Source organism: Lissotriton helveticus, chromosome 9, assembly GCF_964261635.1.
Source record: "Lissotriton helveticus chromosome 9, aLisHel1.1, whole genome shotgun sequence".
Taxonomy (NCBI): Eukaryota; Metazoa; Chordata; class Amphibia; order Caudata; family Salamandridae; genus Lissotriton; species Lissotriton helveticus.
Window position 1 is genome coordinate 136,067,684 of NC_136070.1, and position 27,682 is coordinate 136,095,365.

At 48.9% G+C, this 27,682-nt stretch overlaps 1 protein-coding gene across 1 annotated transcript in view; it reads left to right on the forward strand.

Annotated features, from left to right (window-relative positions):
• Positions 1-27,682, forward strand: part of LOC144781025 (cytosolic phospholipase A2 delta-like) — a 136,468-nt gene that overhangs the window by 25,671 nt on the left and 83,115 nt on the right. The window contains exons 4-5 of the mRNA XM_078659640.1: positions 15,860-15,991; positions 22,281-22,321. Coding sequence (XP_078515766.1) covers positions 15,860-15,991; positions 22,281-22,321 — 173 coding nt within the window. The remainder of the gene's footprint in view (positions 1-15,859; positions 15,992-22,280; positions 22,322-27,682) is intronic.

Below are 27,682 nucleotides of genomic sequence, written 5' to 3' on the forward strand. Positions count from 1 at the left end.
TGTTATTCTTTCCTGTTCAAGGTTCAAACTTGTATTATTTTGTGTGACTTCACAAAGAGATGATTTTATTTAATGTGACAATGTGTTAATTCTCTACAGGGATAAAGGGACATTTATTATTATCAGCACCAACATAATATCACTCAGCACCACCATATTATAACTCAGCACCACCACATTATCACTCAGCACCACCACAGCACCACTCAGCACCACCACAGCATCACTCAGCACCATCTCAGCACGACCACAGCATCACCACAGCACCACCACAGCACCACTCAGCACCACCACATTATCACTCAGCACCACCACAGCATCACTCAGCACCACCACAGCACCACTCAGCGCCACCCCAGCATCACTCAGCACCACCCCAGCATCACTCAGCGCCACCACAGTGCCACTCAGCACCACCACAGCACCACTCAGCACCACCACAGCATCACTCAGCGCCACCCCAGCATCACTCAGCACCACCACAGCACCACTCAGCATCACCACATCATCACTCAGCGCTACTCGCAAACGTGACACCTATAGCATTTGTAATGCAATATGTGTTGTATTTACGTGACTTAGATGTATTGATATAACAAATAACAATGGCTTTTAATTTTTTTAATAATACTTAAATAAAAGTTATTGTAATTTATGGCAATAGCTTAAACTTTTGTGAAGATTATGTTCAGTGTATTTTATTGTGACGAAAATCCAAGAACAGAAGTGAAATATTAACATCTTTTTGTGACATTTGTAATCAAGCTTGAAACATTGAGAGAACATATTTGAACCAGTTGTTGTTGAATGGTTGCACAGAGTGATGCTGTGGCGTTCAGTGGTGTTGAGTGATGCTGTGGTGTTCAGTGGTGCTGAGTGATGCTGTGGCGTTGAGTGGTGCTGAGTGATGCTGTGGCGTTGAGTGATGCTGTGGCGTTGAGTGATGCTGTGGCGTTGAGTGATGCTGAGTGATGCTGTGGCGTTGAGTGGTGCTGTGGCAATGTAAAATGTAGCAAGGCGAGAGCTGGAGGGGCCTTGTGAGGAACCAGAAACATTTGAAGCTAACGAGAATGGCAGAGAGCTGATGAAAGGGATGCTTGTGGATGCCTGACGCTTGTGGATGTCTGATGTTTGTGGATGTCTGATGCCTGATGCTTGTGGATGTCTGGCGCTTGTGGATGTCTGACGCTTGTGGATGCCGGACACTTGTGGATGCCGGACGCTTGTGGATGCCGGACGCTTGTGGATGCCGGACGCTTGTGGATGCCGGATGCTTGTGGATGCCGGACGCTTGTGGATGCCGGACGCTTGTGTATTCCGCACGCTTGTGTATGCCGCACGCTTGTGGATGCCGGACGCTTGTGGATGCCTGATGCCTGTGGATGCCTGATGCTTGTGGATGTCTGATGCCTGTGGATGTGTGATGCCTGTGGATGTCTGATGCCTGTGGATGCCTGATGCTTGTGGATGTCTGACGCTTGTGTATGTCTTACACTTTTGGATTTTTTGGGATTTTTGACGCTTGTGGATGCCTGCAGCTTGTGAATGCCTGACGCTTGTGGATGTCTGACGCTAATGGTGTGTGTGTGTGTGTGCCTCTAAAGCGTGCACTGACAGCTGTTTGTGTCTGCCTGGTGGAAGCGTGCACTGATGGCTAGTAATGTGTGTGCATGGTGAAAGTGTGCACTGACGACTGGTGATGATGGCAGGTGGTATGTGCCCCTAGTGGAAGCGTGCACTGAAAACTGGTGGTGTGTATGCCTGGTAAAAGCGTGCAGTGACGGATGGTGGTGTGTGCCTGGTGGAAGCGTACACTGACAACTGGTGGTGTGTGTGACTGGTGGAAGCATGCAATTATAGCTGGTGGTATGTTTGCCTAGTGAAAGCGTGCACTGTGAGCTCTGCTGGTGCCTCGGGCATGTTTAATGTTTTCACGTGCAAATGCAAATCCATTAATCAAGCAGGATGGCAGGATGGCTCTGTCTGGCTTCAGGCCTATTGGCGACGGTTGTTTGTTAAATGCGTAGTATTCAAGAATGTAGCATTGTATAAACAAGGTTTCAACAGAAGCAAACAGTTTTTTTATTTAGGGAGAATTCTACTTCTGCAACCTCAAGTTCTGAAAATACTGCATAAGAAATTTACAATCAAAATAGAAGAAATTGGATTTCTTGGTACCGGTTACCGAGGCTCATATTTGGAGTTGTTCTGACAGACCACAATAAAGCTGTTGGTGCAAATCTGTGATGTATAATTTTTTTTTATAAAACCCACCCCTCCCCGAAACTGCATACATTCTTCTAAGAATAAGCTTCGATAAAAACTTTATGGAATAATTTAAGCCAGCTGCTTATTAAATAAACCTATGAAAAAATGTGGATTTCTTTTAGGGGACACAATGCTAGGCTAAGTATTTGGAAATTGCACAAACTGCATTATTTTCCAAAACAGACAGAAAGAACCGTGGTCAATTCAACCTGAGTAATTGGGGAAGAGGGGGAGGGGGAATATAATGGTCCAACGATCCATCTTCCTTCTCCCAGTAAGACTTTATAGGCCTATTAAGCAAACGTGAGCTGCTTTATGGAGTAAAAAGGAAAAGTGGCATCATAAACGGTCTCAAGATCCAAACGGACTTCTTGATCGGATCAGACTTGACAAGTTGCAGAGTGGGCCTCAGAGAAAGCAGCAAACGAGTTTCAGAGCTTCTATTTCCGGGAAAGTAAACGCTCACCCATGACTCCTTTCCATTCAGCGGTCACTTTTCCGTAGCTACCAGTCAAACTTTATATAATCTGCCAGTCACATGGAAGCTTATTGTGACGCAGCAATTTGTTTATATATATTTGGCTATGCTGATGTAATGTTTTCATTCTGCGAGAAATTGCATGGAGAGATCTTGTACGTATATCATATCAATATATGCGGTCTGGCAGAATTAACGGTTATTTGCATTTTACTTAAATTTTAGAATGCTGCTGGTCGGCGTGGTATTTCCTTCCTCCTAACTACCCGACAAGCCCGTAGCACAGCCAAGCGATATGTCGGCTGTAGCTACCCTCCCCCAGCACCACGTATTAGCTTGAACATTCTGTGCTGTCTAAGACTAATAAAATAACTACTAGCCCCAATACAGTATAGTGAAATGTTACATGCATCTCTGACCTCCCTCTGGGTCTGATGCTAAAGATCCAATATATGCTGTTCCTGGTATAGTAAGTTGCTCTGCGCTTTGTGCCTCCTACGCCCCCACAGTGGCCACGGTGCCGCAAGTGAGGCATGTGTCTAGTGAGGTGTTGTGGTTGCTTACCTGTCCTTGGTGATCTCCCCTCTCTGCTCCTCTTGAAGTTGATGTTGCCGCAGATAGACTGCTATGCTGCAGCAACTCTAGGTTCCACAGTCTTCCAGCGGCTCGTTCTCCCCTGCTTTCTTCCAAATGTGAGACCGCTGTGGTGTGGGGAGGGAGGTCGGAAGGAGATGCGGTACCGCACTGGTCAAAGTCGGCTAGGGTGAGGAGTCCACTCTAAAGCTTGAAGCTGCTGAGCGTAACAGCCCTAATCTCAAAGAGTCGGAGAGCCAGCGCCACCATGCCTGCGAGTAAGGGATTAGTAGATGCAACAAGTGAAAGCCCAGGGGAGGGAGGTGCACGGGGGCGGGGCTTACGTGTAGGGCGGGACGGGCAAGAAATGCGAGAGCAGAAAGTGAAAATAAGCTGCGGTGGGAGCAGGAGCGCGTCCGTTATTACAGCGTTGGGTGGCGGCGGAGGGGAGCGGAGACACCTTGATCGGTGTGTGGCCAGGGGCAGCGGCGTGGGGTGCGATTAAGAGGCATGAAGTGAGGCTGCGGTCGGGAGTTGGATTAAAGCAGAGGTCCGGCAGCAGCGGAGGGCAAGCTTGCTGTTTACTGAAGTGGTGAGGAGGAGGGGGGATGTGCGTGCGTGGCTGTGTGTGTGCGCGTGAGCGGGGTGGGGGGCCTGCATGTGCGTGTGTGCACGCATGTGGGTGTGTGCTGTGTCTGTGTGCTGACTTGCTGGGAATCTGAGGCAGGGGATGTGCACGGCGCTGGCCTGGACGTGCGCGTCCACAGACACCAATCGGCGTGTGTGTCCGAACCCTGTCTCAGATTCCCAGGAGACGGGCAACTATAGTTGTCGAGCTGGACCATGCTTCGCATTGTGCTCCAGCTCGACCTAAAAAACAAGATGTGTGCCAGTTTAAAGATACTATAGATTACCCAAAACTGAAAGGCATAATTTAAACACAATGACATTTATAGAAATGTTAATGCCCTGGCTTGTAGTCCTTCAGCTTTTTGTTTTTTAGCAGTGACAGACAGTAAAAGAACAGCAAGCCATGACAAGGTCAATAGGACTCGCCTACGGGAGAGCTATTGGCTTTGCCAGTTGGGTACAGGTGGATAACTGGAGGGCAGGTGGGAGTCAATGGGACGGTAAAACAACTGGCATGAAGCGGTCAGCGTTGGCCGTGTCATAGCGTTTCTATTCTTATGGGGGTGGGGAAAAATAAGCAGCAGGGACAACGAGGGGGGGGAGGGGAATAAGCAATCCAGATGGGAGGGGAGGGAAGGAAGCAACACAATAAAAAATAGTACTTCAGTAACGGCGCCTGCAGCAGAAGGACCCTACTCCAGTTGAAACAATCAGAACTTGGTCCATGCTCTAGCCAAAAGAAGAGGAAGGGAAGCCGGTTTGCACTACTCAATTAGACGGCAGCAAATGAGCAGCCACCCACCCCCAAACCCCAAGGGGCCCACAACAGGCCCCGGAAGGTATTCTCCACATGCCTTTCCATGGCGGAGTCTCCGCCATGGAAAGGCATGGGACCGCCACCATCGTAATATGGATGGTGATGTCTTTTCTGCATGGTAGGCAATCGGGTGGATTGCCTACCGGCGAAAAACTGGCGGACAGTCTTCCCGTCCACCTGGGTCCCCACCGCCATTGTAATATGGCGGGGGGAAATGTTAGGCGGGCGGACGGAAATGGCGGGCGGATCGCCACTGCCATACGGGTGGTGGCAATCCGCCCGCCATGCTAATAGACCCCATAGTGTTTGTTCTCTACTTAAGTGTAGTTGAGGCAGAAGTTAACAATCCGCCTTGCACTTTGAATAAATTGGCATGCATCCAACAACTGTCTTCAATTACTTCATAGTTGGAATGCACTTCAGAAAACCACCATATCACCACTACATTATAACTCACACATCACAGCACAGCTGCCATACTTTTAATGCTATTTACAACAAGGGGTGGTGATGGACAGAGTCTCTGAATTAAGCAGAGTACTCTCACCCAGTCAAGAGATCAGGGCTAGATCCAACACCGTTTTTTAGCTCATTGCACCATCCCAGTTTCAGAACCTGGCTGTATGCAAATTAGTCTGTCCCTGGCCCAGTGCATCATGGGAACAGGGCAGACCAGACTACAAAAGCCAATTCTTACACTGGGAAGGAAACAAGCTTCCGGGGACCGGTTTCTGGCATTTCAGCCGTCTTCGGCCCGGCTTGCTTGAATCCTGATGGTGCAATGAGCAAGGGACTCACATCTGAGTATACCCTTCCACGCTAAGGGTGGACAAAATTATTTACAACAAGGGGTGGTGATGGACAGAGTCTCTGAATTAAGCAGAGTACTCTCACCCAGTCAAGAGATCAGGGCTAGATCCAACACCGTTTTTTAGCTCATTGCACCATCCCAGTTTCAGAACCTGGCTGTATGCAAATTAGTCTGTCCCTGGCCCAGTGCATCATGGGAACAGGGCAGACCAGACTACAAAAGCCAATTCTTACACTGGGAAGGAAACAAGCTTCCGGGGACCGGTTTCTGGCATTTCAGCCGTCTTCGGCCCGGCTTGCTTGAATCCTGATGGTGCAATGAGCAAGGGACTCACATCTGAGTATACCCTTCCACGCTAAGGGTGGACAAAATTATTTACAACAAGGGGTGGTGATGGACAGAGTCTCTGAATTAAGCAGAGTACTCTCACCCAGTCAAGAGATCAGGGCTAGATCCAACACCGTTCATCACCACCCCCTTTTCTGAATCGTTTTTGGCCACTATAGGTGTGGCAGGGTATACTCAGACATGAGTCCCTTGCTCACTGCTCCATCAGGATTCAAGCAAGCCGGGCCGACGAGGCTGAAATGCCAGAAACCGGTCCCCGGTAGCTTGTATCCTTTCTGGTGAAGAATTGACTTGGTAGTTTGGTCTGCCCTGTTCCCATGATGCACTGGGCCAGGGACAGACTAATTTGCATATAGCCAGGTTCTGAGCTGGGATGGGGCAGTGAGCTAAATAACGGTGATGGATCAAGCCCTGATCTTTGGACTGGGTAAGAGTGGTCTGCTTAATTCAGACACTCTGTTCATCACCACCCCATTTTCTGAAATACTTTTAATGCAACATTACCTTAGTTAGAAGTCTGCCACTTGTCAGATTGGAAGTGGTCTTTCTCAGTGGATATAGAGCACCATTCCATTCCATTAAATTTAACTGAAGAAACATTTGATAAAAGGTCTCTTTCACACACACACACACCTACATACACACATACACACACTCACACACACACAAACACACACACACACACTCTCGCTCTCTCTCACTCTTTCATGTCCTGTGTGAGTGTAGCTCATTGATGGGGTAGAGCTTATTGGAGAAACCATGTTTCCATGAGGGAGTGGGTTGCATCCACCAGATTCGTAAATTGTTCTTATCTCACGTCCAAAGTATAGCAAGGATTGTGGGATAAATCTAAAATCTACAAAAAGCAGCTGACGAGATTATACAAGACCTCAGTCAGAACAACACCATCTAAGTTATAAAAGTGTAAAAGAAAGTAATGACAAAGGAGTCGTGGATAGCGGCCAGTTGCTGTGGTAGACAAATGACAGAACACAAGCTGGATCAGTGGCTCCTATCACAAAGTGCACATGAGTAGGATTAGATCCTAATTAAAGAGCCTTCTCAAGGGAAAGGAAGGCATTGACTATTTTCCCAGATTCTGTGATCCAGAACCGGCCTAGTCTGCTGGTCACTTGCTTTTTGGAGTAGAGATTCTGAAGTGGTCCAAGACTCAATCTACAGCCATGTCATGCTGCATCTACCCACTCTCTAGAAGAAATCAAAGGAACGGGAATGAGCGCCTCCAAAGAAAAGTCTCAGGTTTTTACTAAAGCATGGAGGTAAAAACAACGGCAATTACATACTTTAATGTATCATGTGGATGAAAAATAAATGTCAATTGTAAAAAAAGAACACTTTAAACCACAATATGCGTAAAATTTATAATTGGAAGGCATAATTCATAAATCACCTGCTTCTTAAAGTCTCTAAAAGTTATTCGGTTACTCAAAATGACACCACCCTATTGAAATGGTGAAATTCTTGCATTATCTTTAGAAACAGGCCAGAGGTTTTGACTTGATGTGAAACTGTAGCAGTGATCTCACAAGACAGTCTGAAATGGGACTGCACTGAGGGAGGGACAAACTAAAATAGATGTGATGAGGTAGGGGTGGCTGCAAGTCAGAGTGATGTGAATGCAGGCTACAGCTGGGCTGAAGGCTGGCCTGAATTCACAACTAGGAGATCTCTTCCACGGCTGATGCTTCTTACTGTTATCATTAGAAAAACACTTTTTGTGATCCTTGGTGGAAACTTCTTGTAAATAATCCACAGGAACAACCAAAATAGTCCATACTTGGTTCTAAAACCTTAAATTCCCCAGTGAAATATTTTTTAAAACATCAAATGTTCAGTCCAATAATATACCCATAATCAATATGTTCGCCAAGACCCTATAACTTGTCTCTGGGTACAATTATGCACAGTAAAAATATTTGTTGTAGGTCAAGTCACCCATTTTCGTTCTGTTGCCATCAATTTTAATAGTTTGTCAAGGGGGATTCGAAGTCTTCCTGGTGCTTTAGCTGGGCAAGCCATGGTTGTGTGTCAGTCTACTGACCACAAAAATATTGTAGCAAGAATATTGATAAAGCAAATAAAGTGATATTATGTGTTTTATAGGTAAATATAGCTTTACTAAGCTTAACACCACCTCTGCGTACCCGGAAGATATTTATATCAACAAGATACATATATGTGGAGTTGAGTATATTAAATGTACACTTACCTAGATAAACACTCCTTCACAATATTTTTATTATTAATATTTGTTGGAAAGGCGATCCCAGGGGAGACAGAAGATGTCGGACTGCCCGCCCCAAGACCCACCTTTCTCTATGGAAGAGGCCGAGCGCCGTAGGGAGGCCTCCTTGGCGATTCTCCTCGCCTACAATCGTAACAGCGGAGCAATCACACTACCACAGACGGACACCACACGAAGGAATATTCTCAAGAATCTTTATATAAGAAATGAAGGCACGTTCTCGTAAGATGATAACACAGGGATCGAGGGATCCGTAAAGTCTTGGCTTCGGGAAAAGGGGGTAGCGGGACAGTCTTGGCACCAACTGGTGCGTGGATAGTTCCAGGGGTCAGGCCGCGACAGCGTCAGCGGAGCCTTGAAGGTGGTTCAGTTCGGTCAGGCCGCGACAGCGTCAGCAGGGCCTCGAAGGTGGTTGCAGTTTGGTCAGGCCGCGACAGCGTCAGCAGGGCCTCGAAGGTGGTTTCAGCTTGGTCAGGCCGCGACAGCGTCAGCAGGGCCTCGAAGGTGGTTTCAGCTTGGTCAGGCCGCGACAGCGTCAGCAGGGCCTCGAAGGTGGTTTCAGCTTGGTCAGGCCGCGACGGCGTCAGCAGGGCCTCGAAGGTTCCAGGTACACGAGTTCAGATCAGGATCAGCCACGACAAGGTCAGCAGGGCTTCGACTCCAAGATACAACTGAAGTCCCAATCCAGGGCTGGCCCAGATATAGGACTGGAGTCCTTTGATGTCCGGACCCTCGCACCTGGGGGTCAGAGGGGCCGGGATGAAGGTGTCCAGACGCCCAGCAGGGGGGTGGAGCCAGCGCCCAGGGAGGCTGGAGGGCGATCGATACCAGGCGTCAGGGGACGGCTGGAGGGCCATCGAAACTCCCCTTCCTCCGGGATCTGTCGAGTGGCCACTCTGGGTGGATCTTGGTGCCTCGATGTCGGGGCTTCGCTGGGGCTGGGCGAGGGATGGCTGCGGCCACGTGCTCGTGACGTGATGGCCCAAGATGGAGTCGGGCCGGGAATGGTGGCCTGGCATGGTCGCCAGACCGGCAGTGTTGGCGAGCAGGGTCCGCCGAGGTCCCAGTGGGGGAGCCGTGGGTTGCCAGGGGGGCTGCTCTCGTCGGTGGTTCGGGTTCAGGGGGGTCGACAGCGGGTCGACGGAGGCCCGATGTCGTCCCGGGCCCGCCGTGCGGGAGGGGTAGGACCACGCCACGAGGCCGGGTCCAACACACGTCCCCTCCAGCTGAAGGCGGGGAGAGTCACCCATCTTCCTGGGGATTCTCCTCGTCGAGGCGGAAGAAGCGGGACAGGCCGTCAGCGTTGGCGTGGTCGTTGCCAGGGCGATGCTCCACAGTGAAGTCCATCCCTTGGAGGGAGATGGACCATCGCAGCAGTTTTGGGTTTTCTCCACGCATCTGCATCAGCCACCGCAGGGGCCGGTGGTCAGTCTGGACCTGGAAGTGGGTGCCGAAGAGGTAGGGCCTGAGTTTCTTGAGGGCCCACACGACGGCGAAGGCCTCCCTCTCAATGGTGCTCCATCGCTGTTCTCTGGCCAGCAGCTGCCGGCTGATGAAGGCCACAGGATGGTCAATCCCCTCGGGGTCAATCTGAGATAGGACCGCCCCGATGCCGTGCTCCGAGGCGTCGGTCTGGACTACGAACTCCCGGCTGTAGTCAGGGGCTTGGAGCACAGGGGCGGTGCACATGGCTGCTTTCAACGTCTCGAAGGCCACCTGACATGCGGGTGTCCATTGTACTTTCTGTGGCCGGTTCTTCGAGGTCAGCTCAGTGAGGGGCCCCACAATGCTCCCATAGTTCGTGATGAAGCGCCGATAATATCCAGTGAGCCCCAGGAAGGCTCGGACGGCGGTCTGGGTGACCGGGGGCTCCCAGGCTACGATGGCGTCAATCTTGGGTCGGAGGGGAGCCACGTGGCCGCTCCCCACTTGGTGTCCCAGGTAGGTCACGGACCCTTGACCTATCTGGCACTTGCTGGCTTTCACAGTTAGTCCGGCCCGTCGGAGGGCCGTCAGGACCTCCCAGAGGTGCTTCAGGTGCTCGGCCCAGTGGAGGCTGTACACCGCGATGTCGTCTAGGTAGGCGGCACTGAATTCTTCTAGCCCCGCCAGCACTTTGTTCACCAGTCTCTGGAAGGTGGCTGGGGCGTTTTTCATACCGAAGGGCATCACCTTGAATTGGAAGTGGCCATCGGGTGTTGAGAAGGCCGATCGCTCCTGGGCGCCAGGGGTGAGGCCGATCTGCCAGTACCCGGCTGTGAGGTCGAAGGTACTGAGGTACTTGGCGGCTCCCAGGCGGTCGATTAGTTCATCGGCCCGGGGGATGGGATGTGCGTCGGTTCTGGTCACAGCATTCAGCCCCCGATAGTCGACACAAAACCTGAGTTCTGGAGGGGTGCCAGGTGCGGCGGCTTTGGGGACCAGGACAACTGGGCTGGCCCAGGGACTGTCGGAGGGTTCGACCACCCCCAGGGCCAGCATTTTGGTAACTTCCGTCTGGATGCAGGCCCGAACTCGGTCGGGAACTCGGTAGGCCCGGTGTCGTACTGGCTGGCTGTCCCCGGTGTCGACATCGTGGACACACCACTGGGTAACCCCGGGGGTGAGGGAGAATAGGTCCGTGAATCGTCCCAACAGCTCTTGGCAGTCTCGGCGCTGTGCGGGGGTCAGGTCGGAGGAGAGAGAGATTCCTTCGACGGAGCCGTCCTTCTCAGCGCACCTTAGGAGGCAGGGGCTCGGAGTCGTCTTCGGCCCCATCATCTGTAGCTAGCAGCAGGCTCAGTTCTGTGCGGGCAAAATGAGGCTTGAGCCGGTTGGCGTGCAGAACCCGGAGGGGGGTCCGGGGTGACTCCATGTCCACGAGATAGGTGACAGGGCTCTTGCGCTCGATCACTTTGAAGGGGCCCGACCATTTGTCCTGGAGGGCACAAGGTTCGACCTGCTGGCCCGGCTCGAACTCGATGGACGAAGAGTTCTGGTCATACCAGCGTTTCATGTCCTCCTGACTGGCCTCAAGGTTGGCCTCGGCAAGGGCCCGAAACTTCCGAGTCTGGCTTCGGAGGGTCAGGAGGTACTGGTAGACATCTGGCGGTGCGTTTTGGACGGTAGTTTCCCAGCCTTCTTTGACCAGGCTGAGGGGACCTCGGACAGGGTGCCCGTACAAGAGTTCAAAGGGGCTGAACCCCAGGGATTTCTGTGGTACCTCCCGATAGGCGAACAAGAGGCAGGGCAGCAGGACATCCCATTTGCGGCGGAGGGGCTCTTCTAGGCTTTGGATCATCCCCTTGAGTGTTCGGTTGAACCGCTCCACCAGTCCATTCCCTTGGGGGTGATACGGGGTGGTGAACTTATATGTGACCCCGCACTGTTGCCACAGGGACCGCATATACTTTGATATAAAGTTTGTGCCCCGATCGCTCACGACTTCTCGGGGGAACCCCACTCTGGAAAAGATCCCCATCAGTGCTCGGCCCACCACGGGAGCCGTTATGGTTCGGAGGGGGATGGCTTCGGGATAGCGGGTGGCATGGTCCACCAGGACGAGGATGAAGCGATGCCCTTGCGAGGTTTGGGGGTCCAGGGGCCCCACGATGTCGATCCCCACTCGCTCGAAGGGGGTGGTCACCACTGGAAAGGGTTGGAGCGGGGCCTTCACCTTCCCCCCGCTCTTTCCGCTGGCTTGGCATGTCGGGCAGGTGCGGCAGTGGTTATGCACATCGTTGCGCATTTTCGGCCAGTAGAAATGGGTCACCAGGCGGCTGTAAGTTTTGTCCTGCCCCAGGTGCCCGGCGAGGGGCACATCGTGTGCCAGGTTCAAGAGGAAGTCTCTGAATCGTAGGGGGACCACCAACACTCGGCTGGCCCCCAGCTCGGCAATTTTTTGTTCACTGTATAGGAGGCCGTGGTCCCAGTAGACCCAGTGGGACCCCGAGGTGTCCCCGGCAGCTTGGGCTGTGGCTTGCTGCCGGGTCCCCTCGAGGGAGGGGCAGGCCTTCTGTTCCTGGCGGAATTGTTCTTGGGTGGGACCACCCTCCTGGCGCCATTGGGCTAGTTCGGGTAGGTTGCCGAGCTCGGTGTTGTCTTCGTGGTCGGGCTCCGAGGGCCCGGGTTCAAGGTTGGATTCTTCGTGGACTGCGGGCGGTGGTGGCGCTGGCCACTCCGGCTCTTCCGCCAGGGCGGCCCCGGTCGCCACCGGGGCCCGGGCAGTCATAGATCGGGTCGTAGCGCAGACCCACTCTGGTAGTCCCATCATCCCCAGATGTTCTCTCCGCTCGACTTGGGCCCAGGGAGAGCTCTCGAGGTCGTTTCCGAGGAGGCAGTCCACGGGGGCGTCATCCCGGACGGTCACCTTGAGGGTGCCCGACACCCCCCCCCACTCGAAGGGGATTCGGGCCATCTGACACAGAGTCTCGGAGTTGTCGGCGGCCCTCACGGGGCATCGCACGTTTGGTATGATCTGTTCGGGGGTCACCAAGTGGCAGCGGACGGCCGTCACACTGGCTCCCGTGTCTCGGAGGGCTTCGGTTCGTCGTCCATTGATGTGGACCCACTGACTGTATTTTTGAGTGTTGCTCGGTAGCGGGGCCCGGGGGACCATGTCTCTTTCCCCCAGGCAGGCTAGGGCCATGGCAGCCGGTTCATACTCTGTCTGATCGTCATTGTAGACTTCTTTGTCTTCTTCGCCCCCTTCCCCCAGGGCTGCTGCAGCGAACTGGCGGGTCGGAGGCCCGGTGGTGCCGGGACGCTGGTTCATGGGGCAGAGGGGGTCACTGGCATAGTGACCGGGCCGCTGGCATCTGTGGCAAGTAATGTTCGGGCGGGGCCCCGGCCGTGCGGTAGGGGGCCCTCTTCTGGTCAGGGATGGCGAAGTGTTCTTCGGGGGGGACCCCCGAGGTGGGCTCCTTCCCGGGGCCGGCGGAAAGTCTCGGCTCCTGTTCCGGCCTCCTCCGCCGCCCCGCTGGCGGGGGTGCCCCGGGCCGCTCCGTCCCGTTTCTCCGATCGGGGTCCGGGGGACCCGGGTGTTCACCCATCGATCAGCCTCGACGGCGAGTTTTCGGGGCTCGGTGAGCTTGCTGTCGAGGAGATGCTGTCTGAGCTCGACAAAGCAGTTGTTGGAGAGGTGCTCCCAAACGATGAGGTCGAACAGCTGCTCGTAGGTGGACACTTTGCTGCCCTTTATCCATCCTTCTAGGGCCCGGCTATAAAAGTTTACGTACTCCACCCACGTGGTACCAGGGATCTTTTTGCAATCCCTGAACCTCTGTCGGTACATCTCGGGGGTGAGGCCATACCGGGTGAGCAGGGCGTCCTTCATGTGGTGATAGGAGGACATCACGTCCTCGGCCAGTTCTAGCAGGGTATCTCTTCCTTCGCTGACAAATCTCCCCCATAAGCCGGCACCCCAATCTTTTTGCGGGATGCGGTGCGCGGTCATGGCAACTTCATATGCCTTGAACCATTGTTGGATATCGTCATTCTTGTAGTATTCCTTGACGATATCCTTGGGAATGTGGACCTTTGGGTCGGCAGGAGGTGGAGGGTTCCGGGTTACCGCGGCGCCAGCCTCTTCGATTTTGGCTTTGATCTCTAGTTCTTTGAGGCCCCGCTCGTGTTCGTACGTGAGCTTTTTTTCCTCCAATTCTCTTTGCCTCCGCCTCTCTTCCAGATCTCCCTCTAATCGTAGTTGCTCAATGGCCATTTTCTTTTCTGCTAATTGAAGTTCTCCGTCCAGCCGGAGTCGGGCGAGCTCTAGTTCATGGAGCCGACTCCTCTCTCGCTCCCGGGCGTCTTCGTGGGAGAGGCCCGGTTCTCTGTTGGCGGTTCTTTCTTCCACGGGGGTTATGGCTGTACTCAGGGGTACTTCTAGGACAATGTCATCGTTAGTTTGTGGTGTGGTCGCCCCGGTCTCCACCCATGTTTGCAGCGCTTACTTAAAATCGTCTTTTGTGCTTAGTCCGGTGGTAGCGATACCCAGGGCTTTGCAGAATTGTTTGAGTTCTTTATGGGTGTACTCTTCTAGTCGTTCCTTCTGGAATTCTGTGGTTGTTCCGGCTTCCTTAGTACTCATGGTTGCTGTGTGCCTCTGTTAGTAGTGGCGAGTTACTCGCTGTACGATTTGCGCGGGCTCGGATCCCGTTGCTTGCCACCAATGTTGGAAAGGCGATCCCAGGGGAGACAGAAGATGTCGGACTGCCCACCCCAAGACCCACCTTTCTCTATGGAAGAGGCCGAGCGCCGTAGGGAGGCCTCCTTGGCGAGGCTCCTCGCCTACAATCGTAACAGCGGAGCAATCACACTACCACAGACGGACACCACACGAAGGAATATTCTCAAGAATCTTTATATAAGAAATGAAGGCACATTCTCGTAAGATGATAACACAGGGATCGAGGGATCCGTAAAGTCTTGGCTTCGGGAAAAGGGGGTAGCGGGACAGTCTTGGCACCAACTGGTGCGTGGATAGTTCCAGGGGTCAGGCCGCGACAGCGTCAGCGGAGCCTTGAAGGTGGTTCAGTTCGGTCAGGCCGCGACAGCGTCAGCAGGGCCTCGAAGGTGGTTGCAGTTTGGTCAGGCCGCGACAGCGTCAGCAGGGCCTCGAAGGTGGTTTCAGCTTGGTCAGGCCGCGACAGCGTCAGCAGGGCCTCGAAGGTGGTTTCAGCTTGGTCAGGCCGCGACAGCGTCAGCAGGGCCTCGAAGGTGGTTTCAGCTTGGTCAGGCCGCGACGGCGTCAGCAGGGCCTCGAAGGTTCCAGGTACACGAGTTCAGATCAGGATCAGCCGCGACAAGGTCAGCAGGGCTTTGACTCCAAGATACAACTGAAGTCCCAATACAGGGCTGGCCCAGATATAGGACTGGAGTCCTTTGATGTCCGGACCCCCGCGCCTGGGGGTCAGAGGGGCCGGGATGAAGGTGTCCAGACGCCCAGCAGGGGGGTGGAGCCAGCGCCCAGGGAGGCTGGAGGGCGATCGATACCAGGCGTCCGGGGACGTCTGGAGGGCCATCGAAACTCCCCTTCCTCCGGGATCTGTCGAGTGGCCACTCGACCACCTGGGTGGATCTTGGTGCCTCGATGTCGGGGCTTCGCTGGGGCCGGGCGAGGGATGGCTGTGGCCAAGTGCTCGTGACGTGATGGCCCAAGATGGAGTCGGGCCGGGAATGCTGGCCTGGCATGGTCGCCAGACCGGCAGTGTTGGCGAGCAGGGTCCGCCGAGGTCCCAGGGGGGGAGCCGTGGGTTGCCAGGGGGGCTGCTCTCGTCGGTGGTTCGGGTTCAGGGGGGTCGACAGCGGGTCGACGGAGGCCCGATGTCGTCCCGGGCCCGCCGTGCGGGAGGGGTAGGACCACGCCACGAGGCCGGGTCCAACAATATTTTTGCTACAAAACATTTGTAGCACCATATTTTGGACTCAATATTGAGGTAGTCTACCTGAGTAACACAGTTGGGTTATGAAAGTATATAGGGCATACAACAGAGCCCTGATTGATGGTACTTACAATGCTACCTCATTTAAGCATAATTATTTCTTTTCTCACCACAGCTGTTTAGCAAATCATATTTTCACACTAACCTGCAGCTCAGAAACGGAATCATACATTGTAATTCTCCAATCAGTCTCTTCAATTCATATGGGAGCATATGCAATGGCTTAACTATTAGTTTGTTTTTCCAGAATGTCCTAGAACTGTCCGTCTATGATCAAGATACTGCCACTAAAGATGACCACCTGTTTACTCTAAGTATCGATCTGGCTCAAGTCTCCCCTGAGGAACCCATTCACAAAACCTTTGCTATCAACCCTCAGGTAGGTCATTTGTTTCCTTCGAGGTCAGGGAATTAAAGTGTGCTTGTGCTCATTTTATTACGTTTTTCTCTTGATTATTCGGTGTGTCAATACAACAGCCTCCTGTATTTTGGATTTATACCATTTTATACAGTGTACATGTTTTGGGAGAGGATTTCACATTGGTTATTTGAGGAAACAGTGTCACTAACATGCTACTTTAGAATTAGCAGGTCAGGCCTTTGTATTAACATTTTACATAAGGAGGTCTTGCCTAGGAACATTTACAACCAGAGTACAGAATTTGGTTTCCAAAATAGGAGAACAAAATATTTACATAACTGTCAGTACAGGTAAATAATTTTAACCAGTAGGTGTTACTCAAAATAAAAGGAAACACACCTATTAATAAAATGTACATAGAAGAGCAGTGGCACGCATATACCAATGCACCCACATACCAGGAAAATCTAAATGCCAGTGGAAGAGGTGTGGTGCAGCGGGCAGGCCGTCTGACTCCAGAGCACGGGGGCTAGGGTGACCAACTGGCATGGGTGGAAATTCATGACGATGAGTGTAAAAATTCAGGACTAAGGGTCAAAATTCAGGACAGAAATTCAGGAGGTCAAAATTCAGGACAAAAGGTAAGTTTTACAGACACATCAAAATAGGTTGCGTAATAGTATATAAGTAAGTAAATAGACATCCACTTAAGTACAAGTGAAAATAAGTTTATCTTATTTTGAGACATGTGTGCACTTCATGGTTTTTCAGTATGCGCGCAGCTTTGAGCAAATGTGCAGGTCTTTCCAGCCTCCTAGGGAAATGCCTTATGCCTGGTCCGGCCAGTCCAGCCTTGCTACCACTCTTCAATGGTACCCTCATCTTCACATACACCCTCTCTCATGTGTATTTAATTTCTTTTATACTGCTTCTCATCCTAAGTAAGTAGGACAGGGTGTCTAAGTGTGTTACATCACACACCTATTATATTGAGACAATGACTTATATAAATGTGAAAGTCAATCTATAGGAATTGTACTTAAGATAATGGGGTTTACAAGGTGCAATCAGTCTTTCATCCATCATTCAGTCTTGCACCATTCATTCTGTCCTTCCATCTGTGTGCCCATCCTTATCAATATTCAACCATTTGCAAACCTATCCATCATCTATCCTTCCATCCACCCATCATTCCACTCATCCATCCCTACAACCACCCTTTCAATCATCCATCCCTCCATTCATCCTTTCACTGTATCCATCTGTAGACTCATCCATACACTCTTCCACTCATCCATACATTCACTCACCCACCTAGCCATCTACCTTTTCCGCATCCAGCCATCCTTTCACTAACTCATTCATCCACCTAGTCACTAATCCTTCCACTCATCCACCCTTTTAGTCATCCATCCATCCATCCATCTTTTCTCTCTCCATCCCTCTTTCATTTAGCCATCCATCCATCCATCCTTCCATCCACCATCCATCTACTCATCCATTCATGAACCCATCCATTGACCCTATCACTCATCCATCCTTTTACTCATCCATCCACCCTTTGACTCCTTCACTCACCCATCCATCCTTTCTCTCATCCATCCACCCACCCACCCTTTCACTCCTACACTCATGTAGCCACCCTTCTGTCCATCCATCCTCCCTTTCACTCACTCATCCAGCCTTACATCCGCCCTTTCACTCATCCATCCATCCATTCACCCTTTCACATATCAATTCATCAATCCATCCATCAGTTCACTCATCCATCCACCCATTCTCTCGCCTGTCATCCCCCTTTCACTCATCCATTCATCCTTTTACCCGTCAATCTACCCTTCCACCCATACATCCACCTATTTCCCTTTTCTCTCATCCATCCTTACACTGACTCATCCGTCAATCCTTTCTCTCATTATCCACCCATTCACCCTTACATTCATCCATTCACCCTTTCACTAATCAATCCTGCCATCCACCCATCCCTTCACTTACTCACTTGTTCACCTTTTCACATTAATTATGAGCTGAGCCTTTGTCTGCTGAGTTGCAGATAGAAGAGGCCCATCAAGGACTTCACCCCTGCTGTAGTTCGTAATGCAAGGGGTAGGGCGGGGGAGAGCTCACTATGCCCCTGTACATAGACATTCCAAAAACGTGGAAGTCATGAGTCATGCATGATGCACAGTGCCACTGTGACATGGTGTTGTTTCCAGGGCTTTAAGTGGAATGAAAAAAACTGGGGGGTCTCTCTAAAGGGGGTGTTTGATGTAATTAAGGGCATGGCTTAAAACACCTAAGCTAAAAATCTGTGCTTAGCATAGTGTGCCGCCCGACTGGTAATTTGCTGCTTCTGTCATTGCATCCAGATATATAACACAACAAGTGGTGTTACACCTACAAGCCAGAACTATTGGCTTTGTCAATGGTTGCTAGTTGCATACAATTTTAAAAAAGCAGCACCCATGGCTTAGTTGAATATAACATTGAAAATGCATCAGTTTTAAAATGATGAGACAGTGAAAGACCCATAACCCTTTTTTTAAAACTTGTTTCACCACCTTTTCATGAACTGGATCCTCACCTAGCAACATGGGCGTTTTTGTTCATTTCTTCCACCTGACGGAATGTCCAGCCCTAGACGGAGGCAGGAGGAGGCCACCACATGCAGTAAGAGCAGGGACTAGCCCATTGTCTTTCTATATGTGGCAATCGGCCACAGACAGATTGACAATGGGCGCGTGGGGCTGCTCTTGTGCTCAGAGGAGTGCGAGGTGGTCCCATCGGGGAGCTGAAGTATTGGGCAGCGGAACAGTGTTATTCCCCAATGCCCAAAATTACGGCCAGGAGGTGTCTGTAAAAGGGATCGTCATGGTCAGCGGACGTGAAATCCAAATTACGGACGGTCTTCGAAATTTACGGACGGTTGGTCACCCTAACGGGGATCACAGTTCGATCCCTGACACCGGCGGCAGGTCAGCTCAGCTCAGCAGCATGTGACTCTGGACAATAGCTCGCTTAATCTTCCCGACAGCCCCCAGCGCCTTCACGCCTTCGGGCAATTGTTTGCACTTTACAAATACTGGATTTTACTGCAAATAGCAATGCCCTAAAATCCCATTGCCACACTGACTCTCATGTGCTACTGTGCTTGGGTGGTGAAAGTGGTAGAACCACAGGGCTGATAATGCTACAGACAACTGAGCAGGGCCTGGCCATGGGCCAGTCTCATACTTGTGGTTTGATATAAGTGAAAGCTATACTCAATGGCGATTTCGGTGGGATCTCCTGGATAACCAAACATGCATTAATAAACCGGACTATTAGCTCTAACAAATCCACCCACACCTGCAAGGCAGACACCTACTCCGGCTGCCCGACCCTGACTTCATTGTGTTCCTGCGATGCAATTTCACTTGAGCAGATGTACAATAGAGAAAACAAATGTTAATCCCAGAATTCAAGATTTTCTGATTAGCCTTAACATCCACTCTATGAATGTAATAATCACTTTTTCCCTGGTGCTAAATGGAAAGGCTGAAGTCAGTGCTTAATTTGTAAAAGAATGAGTGCGGGTGCCCTCTGTTCAGAAGACCTGCGCCAAATACCAGTGCTGCACAGTCTTAAATCCAGAGCTTAATTTGATCCTATGTTTGCCAGTGGGGGGAACCAACACTCATTTTTGGAGACAGGAACTTACTTTTCCTCATTTTATATATTTTTATATTTCTCGAGAACATGAGAGGGAAAAACACATAAAGAGGAGAAAGATGGATAATTTGTCACAAAGGAGAAAGCAGGAACCCAAAGGAGTGATCTAAAGGGGCAGCAGTGTCTGGAAGTGGATTAAAGGGGCTTGGGGAGGATTAAAGGCTAGACAGCCTTGGTATGCTGCCTGCCGACATTTAATAGCGTGCCTGCAGTGGGCTTCTGAGTAGAGCTTTGGGCACTGCTACTCTTTCTTTAACAAATAAAGCACTGACGTAGAGCCACCTTCTGTCTCTTTTATCCACTCCCAGTCACTCCCTGCATCTTTATTTCACTCTTGCAGGTTTCTGCTTCGTCCCTTTGTGAGAGTTTTTCCGTCTTTCTCTTCCTCCTTCTTTCCCCTTCGAGTGTTTTTCACTCTCTTGCTCTCTGGAAAAGCCTGATGTTGAAAAATAAGTGTCAGACCCCAAAAACGAGCACCGGTAGCCTCCACGGGCAACCACCAGCTCAAAGTAAGCACTTTCTGAGGTTAAGGGAACCAGCTCAACATTTTCAGATTTTTCAGCTAAACAACAACTACTCTGCACTGTACTGCATGAACCTGCATGGGTTTCATTTGTCACTGCTTCTTTATAAACTAAATCTTTCCCGTAACGTAGGTGTAGTCTAGAATGAGCATTTGGGGAGGTAATACTGCACCTGGTAAATAGTGACCCCGCAGGGTGCGATATTTACCAGGTGCTGCATTATCTCGCCATCATGAGCTCCAGTACTCAGAATGAGACGCGTACCATATGATACTGGAATTTGCACACCTGACTGAAGTACATTTTCCCTTCTTGGATCACTATTCCTTGTTAATATTTCATCAGATGAGTCCTGCCAAAATCTGTATAGGGAAAATTTGCCAAGGGCGGTATATTGCAGCAAATTGCGGTATATTGCAGTATATTGCTGTATATTACAGAATATGGCGGTAAATGCGATATATTGCAGTATATAGCGGTATATTGTGGTCTATTGCAGTACATTGCAGTATATTGCAGTATATTCCAGTATATTGCAGTACAATGAGGTATATTGTAATTCTGAAGTGGGTACAAACTCCCATTTGCAGAAGTGTTCAGAATGGAGCCTGAAGGAGAGTTGATCCATTTAGACGCTTTGTTTAGGAGGTAACATGAAGGCTTCACGCAGGGACTAATGCAAGCATGAATACGTTTCCTCATGTGAGAAGATGTAGTCTAGTGCCTGAATGCTGATTTTGGAATCATTGGGCCTGACTTCTTATTCCAACTTCCCACTTGAACAAAAAGTTGTACAATTCTGGGTAAATTCCTTGATCTCTCTGCCTCAGAATGAGACCAGAATATCAGTATCAGAATCTCATCTGACATAAATATTGTGTCCCAAATATTGTTTATAAAAATGTCACATAATTGTATTTAACAATAGAAAATCTATGTCCAATGGGACAATATTTAGGACACTGTATCAGATTAAATTTCTACATACAATATTTTGACATAAAACCCGTGCATAGGCTTTTAAACACGTGTTATTTCAAAAAAGCGTACTGTCCTAATGACACACCCCTCGTCTTTTTCAAACCCAGATTTCTGTAAGGTGGTCTATGTACATCACCTCATAACGTGTATTCGTAAAGCGCACGTTCACCCAGAAGGGTATCTTGCCCTGAATAACAGATGTTGATTGTTACCCAACGGTACTAATTTTATTGACCTCGGAAGGATGAAAGGCTGAGTGGACGCGCTGGTATTTGAACCTGTGATGATGAGGTCAAACTGAGGTCTTTACAGTGGACACATCAGTCCACTAAGCCACAAGTCCCAGCTTTCATGCGCAGTGCTACATCAAAACCACTCACCTGTATGCTGAGTCATAGCAGTAAACTCACCCCGAACTTGGGTATTCAGTACATGGTTCTTAAGACACATTCGAATAAATAATTCCAGGGCCTCGGTTCGAGTGTCCAGTAAATGTCTGAACAGTGCATTACTCGCATTACCACAGATTACGCCTATTCAGAAGAGTGCTGGATCACCGCATTGTCAACATGCACTATGTTTGAACTTTTTATTGGCATATCATAAAAACAGATAACAAACAACAACTATTATTGGTACTAAAATCTCCCTATGAGTACCCGTATAGACTGATATTGCACATCATAGGACAGGAATATTCGACCAAAATGCATTCTGGCCACACTGTGTGCAGAATTAAGGGCTAGATGTATCAAAGGGTTTTACCCATTCTGTGTCTATAGGGAAAAGGGCTGGTGCATAAAGGCCTAACTTCTCTGTACATTAGTGGAAAAACAAGTGGTAAATGTGACCCCTGCTAAGTATTCCCATTTATGTTTAGACACTGCTTAGTCTGAGGTAACAGTGCACCCCCCGACTGCTGTGCTGTAATTACCGCCATAGATTGAGCACCAGACTGTAAAGGAAGGCATTGCTGTTTCCCGTTCTGAAAGCCAAAAGATGCCCTATTAAGCCCCGTGTACTCTGTTATTCTGCTATAAATATGAAACTGTAAGGTACACCCTAACCACCTGTTTTTATTGTAATTACAGGGAATGGAGGAGCTGGATGTAGAATTCAAAATGACCAGAATGTGAGTAGAGCGAGCAGTATTTCTTTTTATTAAAGTGCTTAATAATGTGGGATTTTAATAAAGATCTTCACTTGGGTAAGTTGGGTAGCCCACCATAATATCAACATTTCTTAGTTCTAGAATCAATTTGATATAGTATGGTATGAGAATACTGTATCCAAAATATCATTTTACCAGAAATATCTTGTCCTAAGTATGGTTTTCAAACATGTCACCCCATTGAAGTTAATTGTAGGCAATTTACACCCAGTGGGACAATATTTTGTAAATAATATATGGGATACATTTCTATAAACAATTACTAGAAACCTGCAAATCGAACTGATGAAATACATAGCTTCATGTGTCTATTCACTGCCATGCCCCTCATCACGTCTCATAACACGGTTAATCATAATATGTTCTCTATCTATTCCTGTAGTAATTTGTATGCCAGGTTACACTCTTTCTATCAAAACCCTCAGATTACTTTTAGCAAAATGTTACAAGCCGCATCGGATTCCAATGTGCCATGGAAACCTCAGACCCATTTAAATAGTTGCCCCTTGACTACCAAAAAGCGAGGAAAAGCAATACTAAGGGCAAACTTTACACTACACAAATAACATAAGATTTTAAGCAGTGTCTGGGAAATGATAATTATCAAAATAGATGTATTTGGCATATATAAAAAACAACCATAAGGTCACATTTAAAAAACACCAGTTCAGCAAATTTTCAGCATTAGGCCAAACATTAGAAGTTGCTGGACTTCATAATCTGATACAATTAAAGTGCAATTTGAGAGGGAAAACAAAATCCTGCTATTCAGTTTATAGACCCGCCAGAAAATATGCATAGTTATCTATGTATTTATTTACAGTGGGCAATTGCCACCCACAGGGAGAGAGACACATCTTCTAAAAGTGCGTAAGTGCCTAGCCTAAGTTTTTTTTTTAATAAAGAAACATTTTAGAAATATGGTAGAATGCAGTTTCTGTGTAAACTACAAAAAGCAATAGGCTGGGGGTTTTATTGAAACTATAAAGGTAAATGTAGTTCTTCAGTAGGAATTTGCATACTTCTAAGCTCTGCCTTTGCTTCCGGGGTGAAAGTCATTGGTTGAGAAAGGTTTAGTAGACTGTCAGGTGGGATGAACTGAGTATCATTACACTGACGCAAACCCTCTCTCGTCCCAGTCACTAGATTATGCAAATGAAGCAGGCCAAGATAGACACATTTTGTGGTTCCCAGCCTTACAATTAAATGAAGGACCCTACTTATGTGTGGGTAGGAATACAACCACTTCTTCTTTCAAACATCGCTGCAATGTGCACCAAAGCAGAACATATGTCAACATCCATTATCTCTGCCGGTAGGGATAAAAGGTCGATGAGTTCTGTGACACTGAAAAGTTGGATTTAGTTAAATGAAGATTGCTTGTAGGTAATAAACCCCCCTTCATCATCCCAGTCCTTAAACTACTTAGCTGTACCAAGCAGTATCAACAGTTTTGTCAAAAACACACCTCAGGCCAAAGCACTGGTAATCATCTAGGCTTATCAATAAAAACAAGGTAATGACAGAACAACTGTGTCCTATACAGCTATGACAAATCCCACTATGAATACCTCCCTGATCTGGCGCTTGTAGTAAGAGATGAAGGTATGTGAGGTTAACCAATTGGCTGTCCTACAAATATCCACATATCCTATGTATATTCCCTCCTGCATTCCTCTTAGGAGTTGCCATTTCCTTTGAAGAAATATTCTTGATAAACTGGGGCAAGGCCATGTGAAATTGATCATAGGCTACCACAGTAGTTTGGTGCTCGCATCTCTCAAAGGTATCATGAAAGGCTGTCTGTCCTTGTGTGCTGCTCTAATGGGCATAAGCCACATGTCAAATGACTGGAAAGCTGTTGCCTTGACCAGATACATGCCACCACCATTTTTACTCTAAACGGTAAAACAACTCCCCATCTACTGAACCAGTAGGTGATGACAGAAATGGTATATCTATTGCTGAATAAGAGGAAAACAATCCGTTGACATCTCTGGAACAAACACCAGGAAGGATGGAGCACCACGGCATCCCGTAAGACTCTCACATCACCCACTCAGTGAGCCAACGTCATGCAAACCTAAAGCAGGAGAAAGAAAAATTTAAGGGGCTTTGGCTTTAAGTGGCTATCTGCTCTAGAGGGTTTTAATTACAAAGGGCAGACCCCATGCTGACATTAGGGATGAACAAGAGGAAGTGGGAGGCACACGGCTCAACCACAATGATCCCTTCTGTGGGTTTCTGTGCCAGTGGCGGCCAGCTGTGCTATAATGTTGACAGAACCAGTCACAAAGCAAGCACTTCCGGCATCTGTAATCCTCAGACATTCTCCCAAGAGAGCCCTATACACCATAATGCTAGCATTAAGCCAAAAAAAGGGTCTGTGACATAACTTGAAAGCTGCAGTCTATGTTGACCTTTTCAGGGCCAGGATCGTCAACTCCACATGACTCCATCTAGTAACCCCTGCCAAATGTTCTCCACATTAAGAGCTGAGGTTGGACCAGGGTTATGTGCTGGTGGGCATATCCTAGCGTGCATTCAGATTTTCCCTTGTCCAGGGTGCCATCAGACGTGCCACCCACCACGCCTCACTCGAAATTTAACCACTGGAGGGACAGAAGATATCTGATTGTTTGCCAGTCTGTCAGGCAAGAGAGGACCTTGCAGGGCTGCTGCAGAGGGAGCAAGAGCCTGTCTCTGACTCTGTTAAAAAGTGCTCAAACACTCGAGGCAATTCCAGGTAAGGTTGATCCTCCCCCCCCAACCCTGGGTCCACAACAGTTCTAAATGTACACCAATGTATGTTGATAAGGGGGAACTCAATGTTGAGAAGTGTGGCTCAATGGTTAGAGCGGCAGACCCTGATGCAGAGGTCTAGCCCGGGACCAGGGTTCAATTCCCCGCCTCGGTGGGTCTTGGGCTCAAAAATTCCACGGACCTGATAATTCTCGCCTCGGTGCCTATTCCAATCATGGAGTCCCACTCTGCAACTCTGGGCAATAGCTTGCTTAATCTCCACAACGGCCCCCACAACGCTAAGGATGCCTGGCCTCCACCTTGGGGGTGCCCAGGAGTGGACACCTCACAGGGAAAGCCAGGATGGGTTCCACAGTGGTATTCGTACAAGCGCCTTGAGACCCTTGCGGGTGAGTAGTGCGCTATACAAGAATCAATTTACATTTTTTTTACATTTATCCTTTACAACACGGATTTTACTCCACAAGGCTTTCACAACGCGTCCGTTACAACGCAAGTCGTAACCACGACTTGCGCTGGAGGGCGCTAGAGGATTAAGAATAGTATATTTACTATTCCAACACCTTCCCTAGTGTCCACGGGGACTGGTGTTAGAATAGTAAATTATACTATTCTCAAACCGTGCCCCCAACGCAAGTCGTGGTAATGACTTGCGTTGTAAGGGACGCGTTGTGAAAGCACGCGTTGTAATGGAACGCATCGTAACGTCGTACATCCGTTGATAAGATGGACTGTAAACCATCTAATCATCATATGGATATGGGTGAATGTGACATCCTGCAATGAGTAAAAGTCTCACACGAGATGCTGACACATTGGTAACAAAACAGAGACAGAAGCACAGAGTGAAACACAAAATAGTGAATTATAATATGGCCCATCCAATGTGAACTCTAGGAGCCTCTGATGCTGACAGTGGATTGGGGTTTGGGAGTAGGTGTCCCATAGGTTAATGCATGACCAAACCAGTCAAGTACCAGAACATTTAGGATGGATTGGATCATTATCATCTTGAAATTGAGACAATACACCACAACAGTCCTACGGCGGCTGCACTTGGTTTTCCATTGGGTGTGCAAAGTTTCCCAATCTGTTAAAGCCTCAATCATCTCTCATCAGTGAAGGAACTTCTCAGGAGTGCAGTGGTGAGAAGAACACTAAATCCCCCTGCTCAGATAGAGAAATACCATAGGCCACCTCGAGTGATACCTTCACTCTTCTGTGAGTAGGGCTCAAAGGAGCAGGATCTCCAGAACCCACAGCTAGACAGTAAGGAGTCCGTCTTTACAGTCAAAGGACACTACATTCAAATGCTTGGATTGAGTCCTTTCTGCTGCGAAAGAGACATTTGTTTTTCAGGCTTGTAGCTCGCTCTTCATCAGTGTCCCTTAAATGAAGTCATGCTGCGGCAGCACAGGCGCCAAAGGAGCACAGAGCAGCCAAAACATCAAGCCTAAGTTCAAGGTTCAGCATTATCGAAATCCAAATTCTCTTTAACCCCTTCGGGGCTGATGACGAGCTCAGCTCGTCACGAGCGTAACCTGCCGTGCGCTGATGACGAGCTGAGCTCGTCATGTAACACAGTAATTTCAAAATTGCCGCGTACAGCGGGAAAAGCCGCCGCATTGATGCGGTTAAAATAAGCCAGGACATTTTCCAAAGTTCTTGGCAATGTACCTTGCAGATGTATGGCAGTGATCATTCTCTCGCTCTAAACCAGAATCTGGAGAACCGTTCTGGTGTTCAGAGTAGGCTCTTGGCTCAAGTTAGCATCTCTCTAGCTAAAAATAAAGACCACTGCTTTCTGAACCTTATCCAGCCGTAGAAGGGCATGGTACCAGAATATCGTGCTATCGTAATGTCTTAGAAAATCGGCAATGTCGACAAGGTGAGTGTATAGAGGCAAGACAGGTTTGCTATACTTAACTCCACATATATGTACGGTGACCAGATATATCTTTAAGGTATGTAGATATGAAGTTAAGATTCTAGCAAATCTACATTTACCTATATATAATGACTTTTTCAATATTTTGGTTGTCGATCTTTTTGCTACATACAATATTATGGCCCAAAAATAATAGAACTCAATATTCTGACGTACAATCTGTTGAAAGACTGAAACTGTATGGAAAAGGAGGTGAAGAAGAGAATGAGGTAGGGGAGCATTTCTTGGGGGAAACATCCATAACAACGCGGGCATTACCCCGTACTGCTATTACAACACTGCTTATTTCAACGCAAGTCGTTACAACGACTTGCGCTCGAGGGTGCTGTAGGATAGGGAATAGTTTAATTTTCTATCCAACACCTTCCCTACTGTCAAAGTGGGCTGGAGTTGGAATAGAAAATTAAACTATTCCACTATCCAGTGCCCCCCAACGCAAGTCGTTGTAACAACTTGCGTTGTAAAAACTGCGTTGTAATGGCATACGGGGTAAAAGCCCGCGTTGTAATTCCGTACAGCCATTTCTTGGTGCATTAACTTTTGGGTCTTCTAGGAACTTGAGCATCATATGAAGCAACAGAATTATCTGCATAATATTGCCAAACATTAAG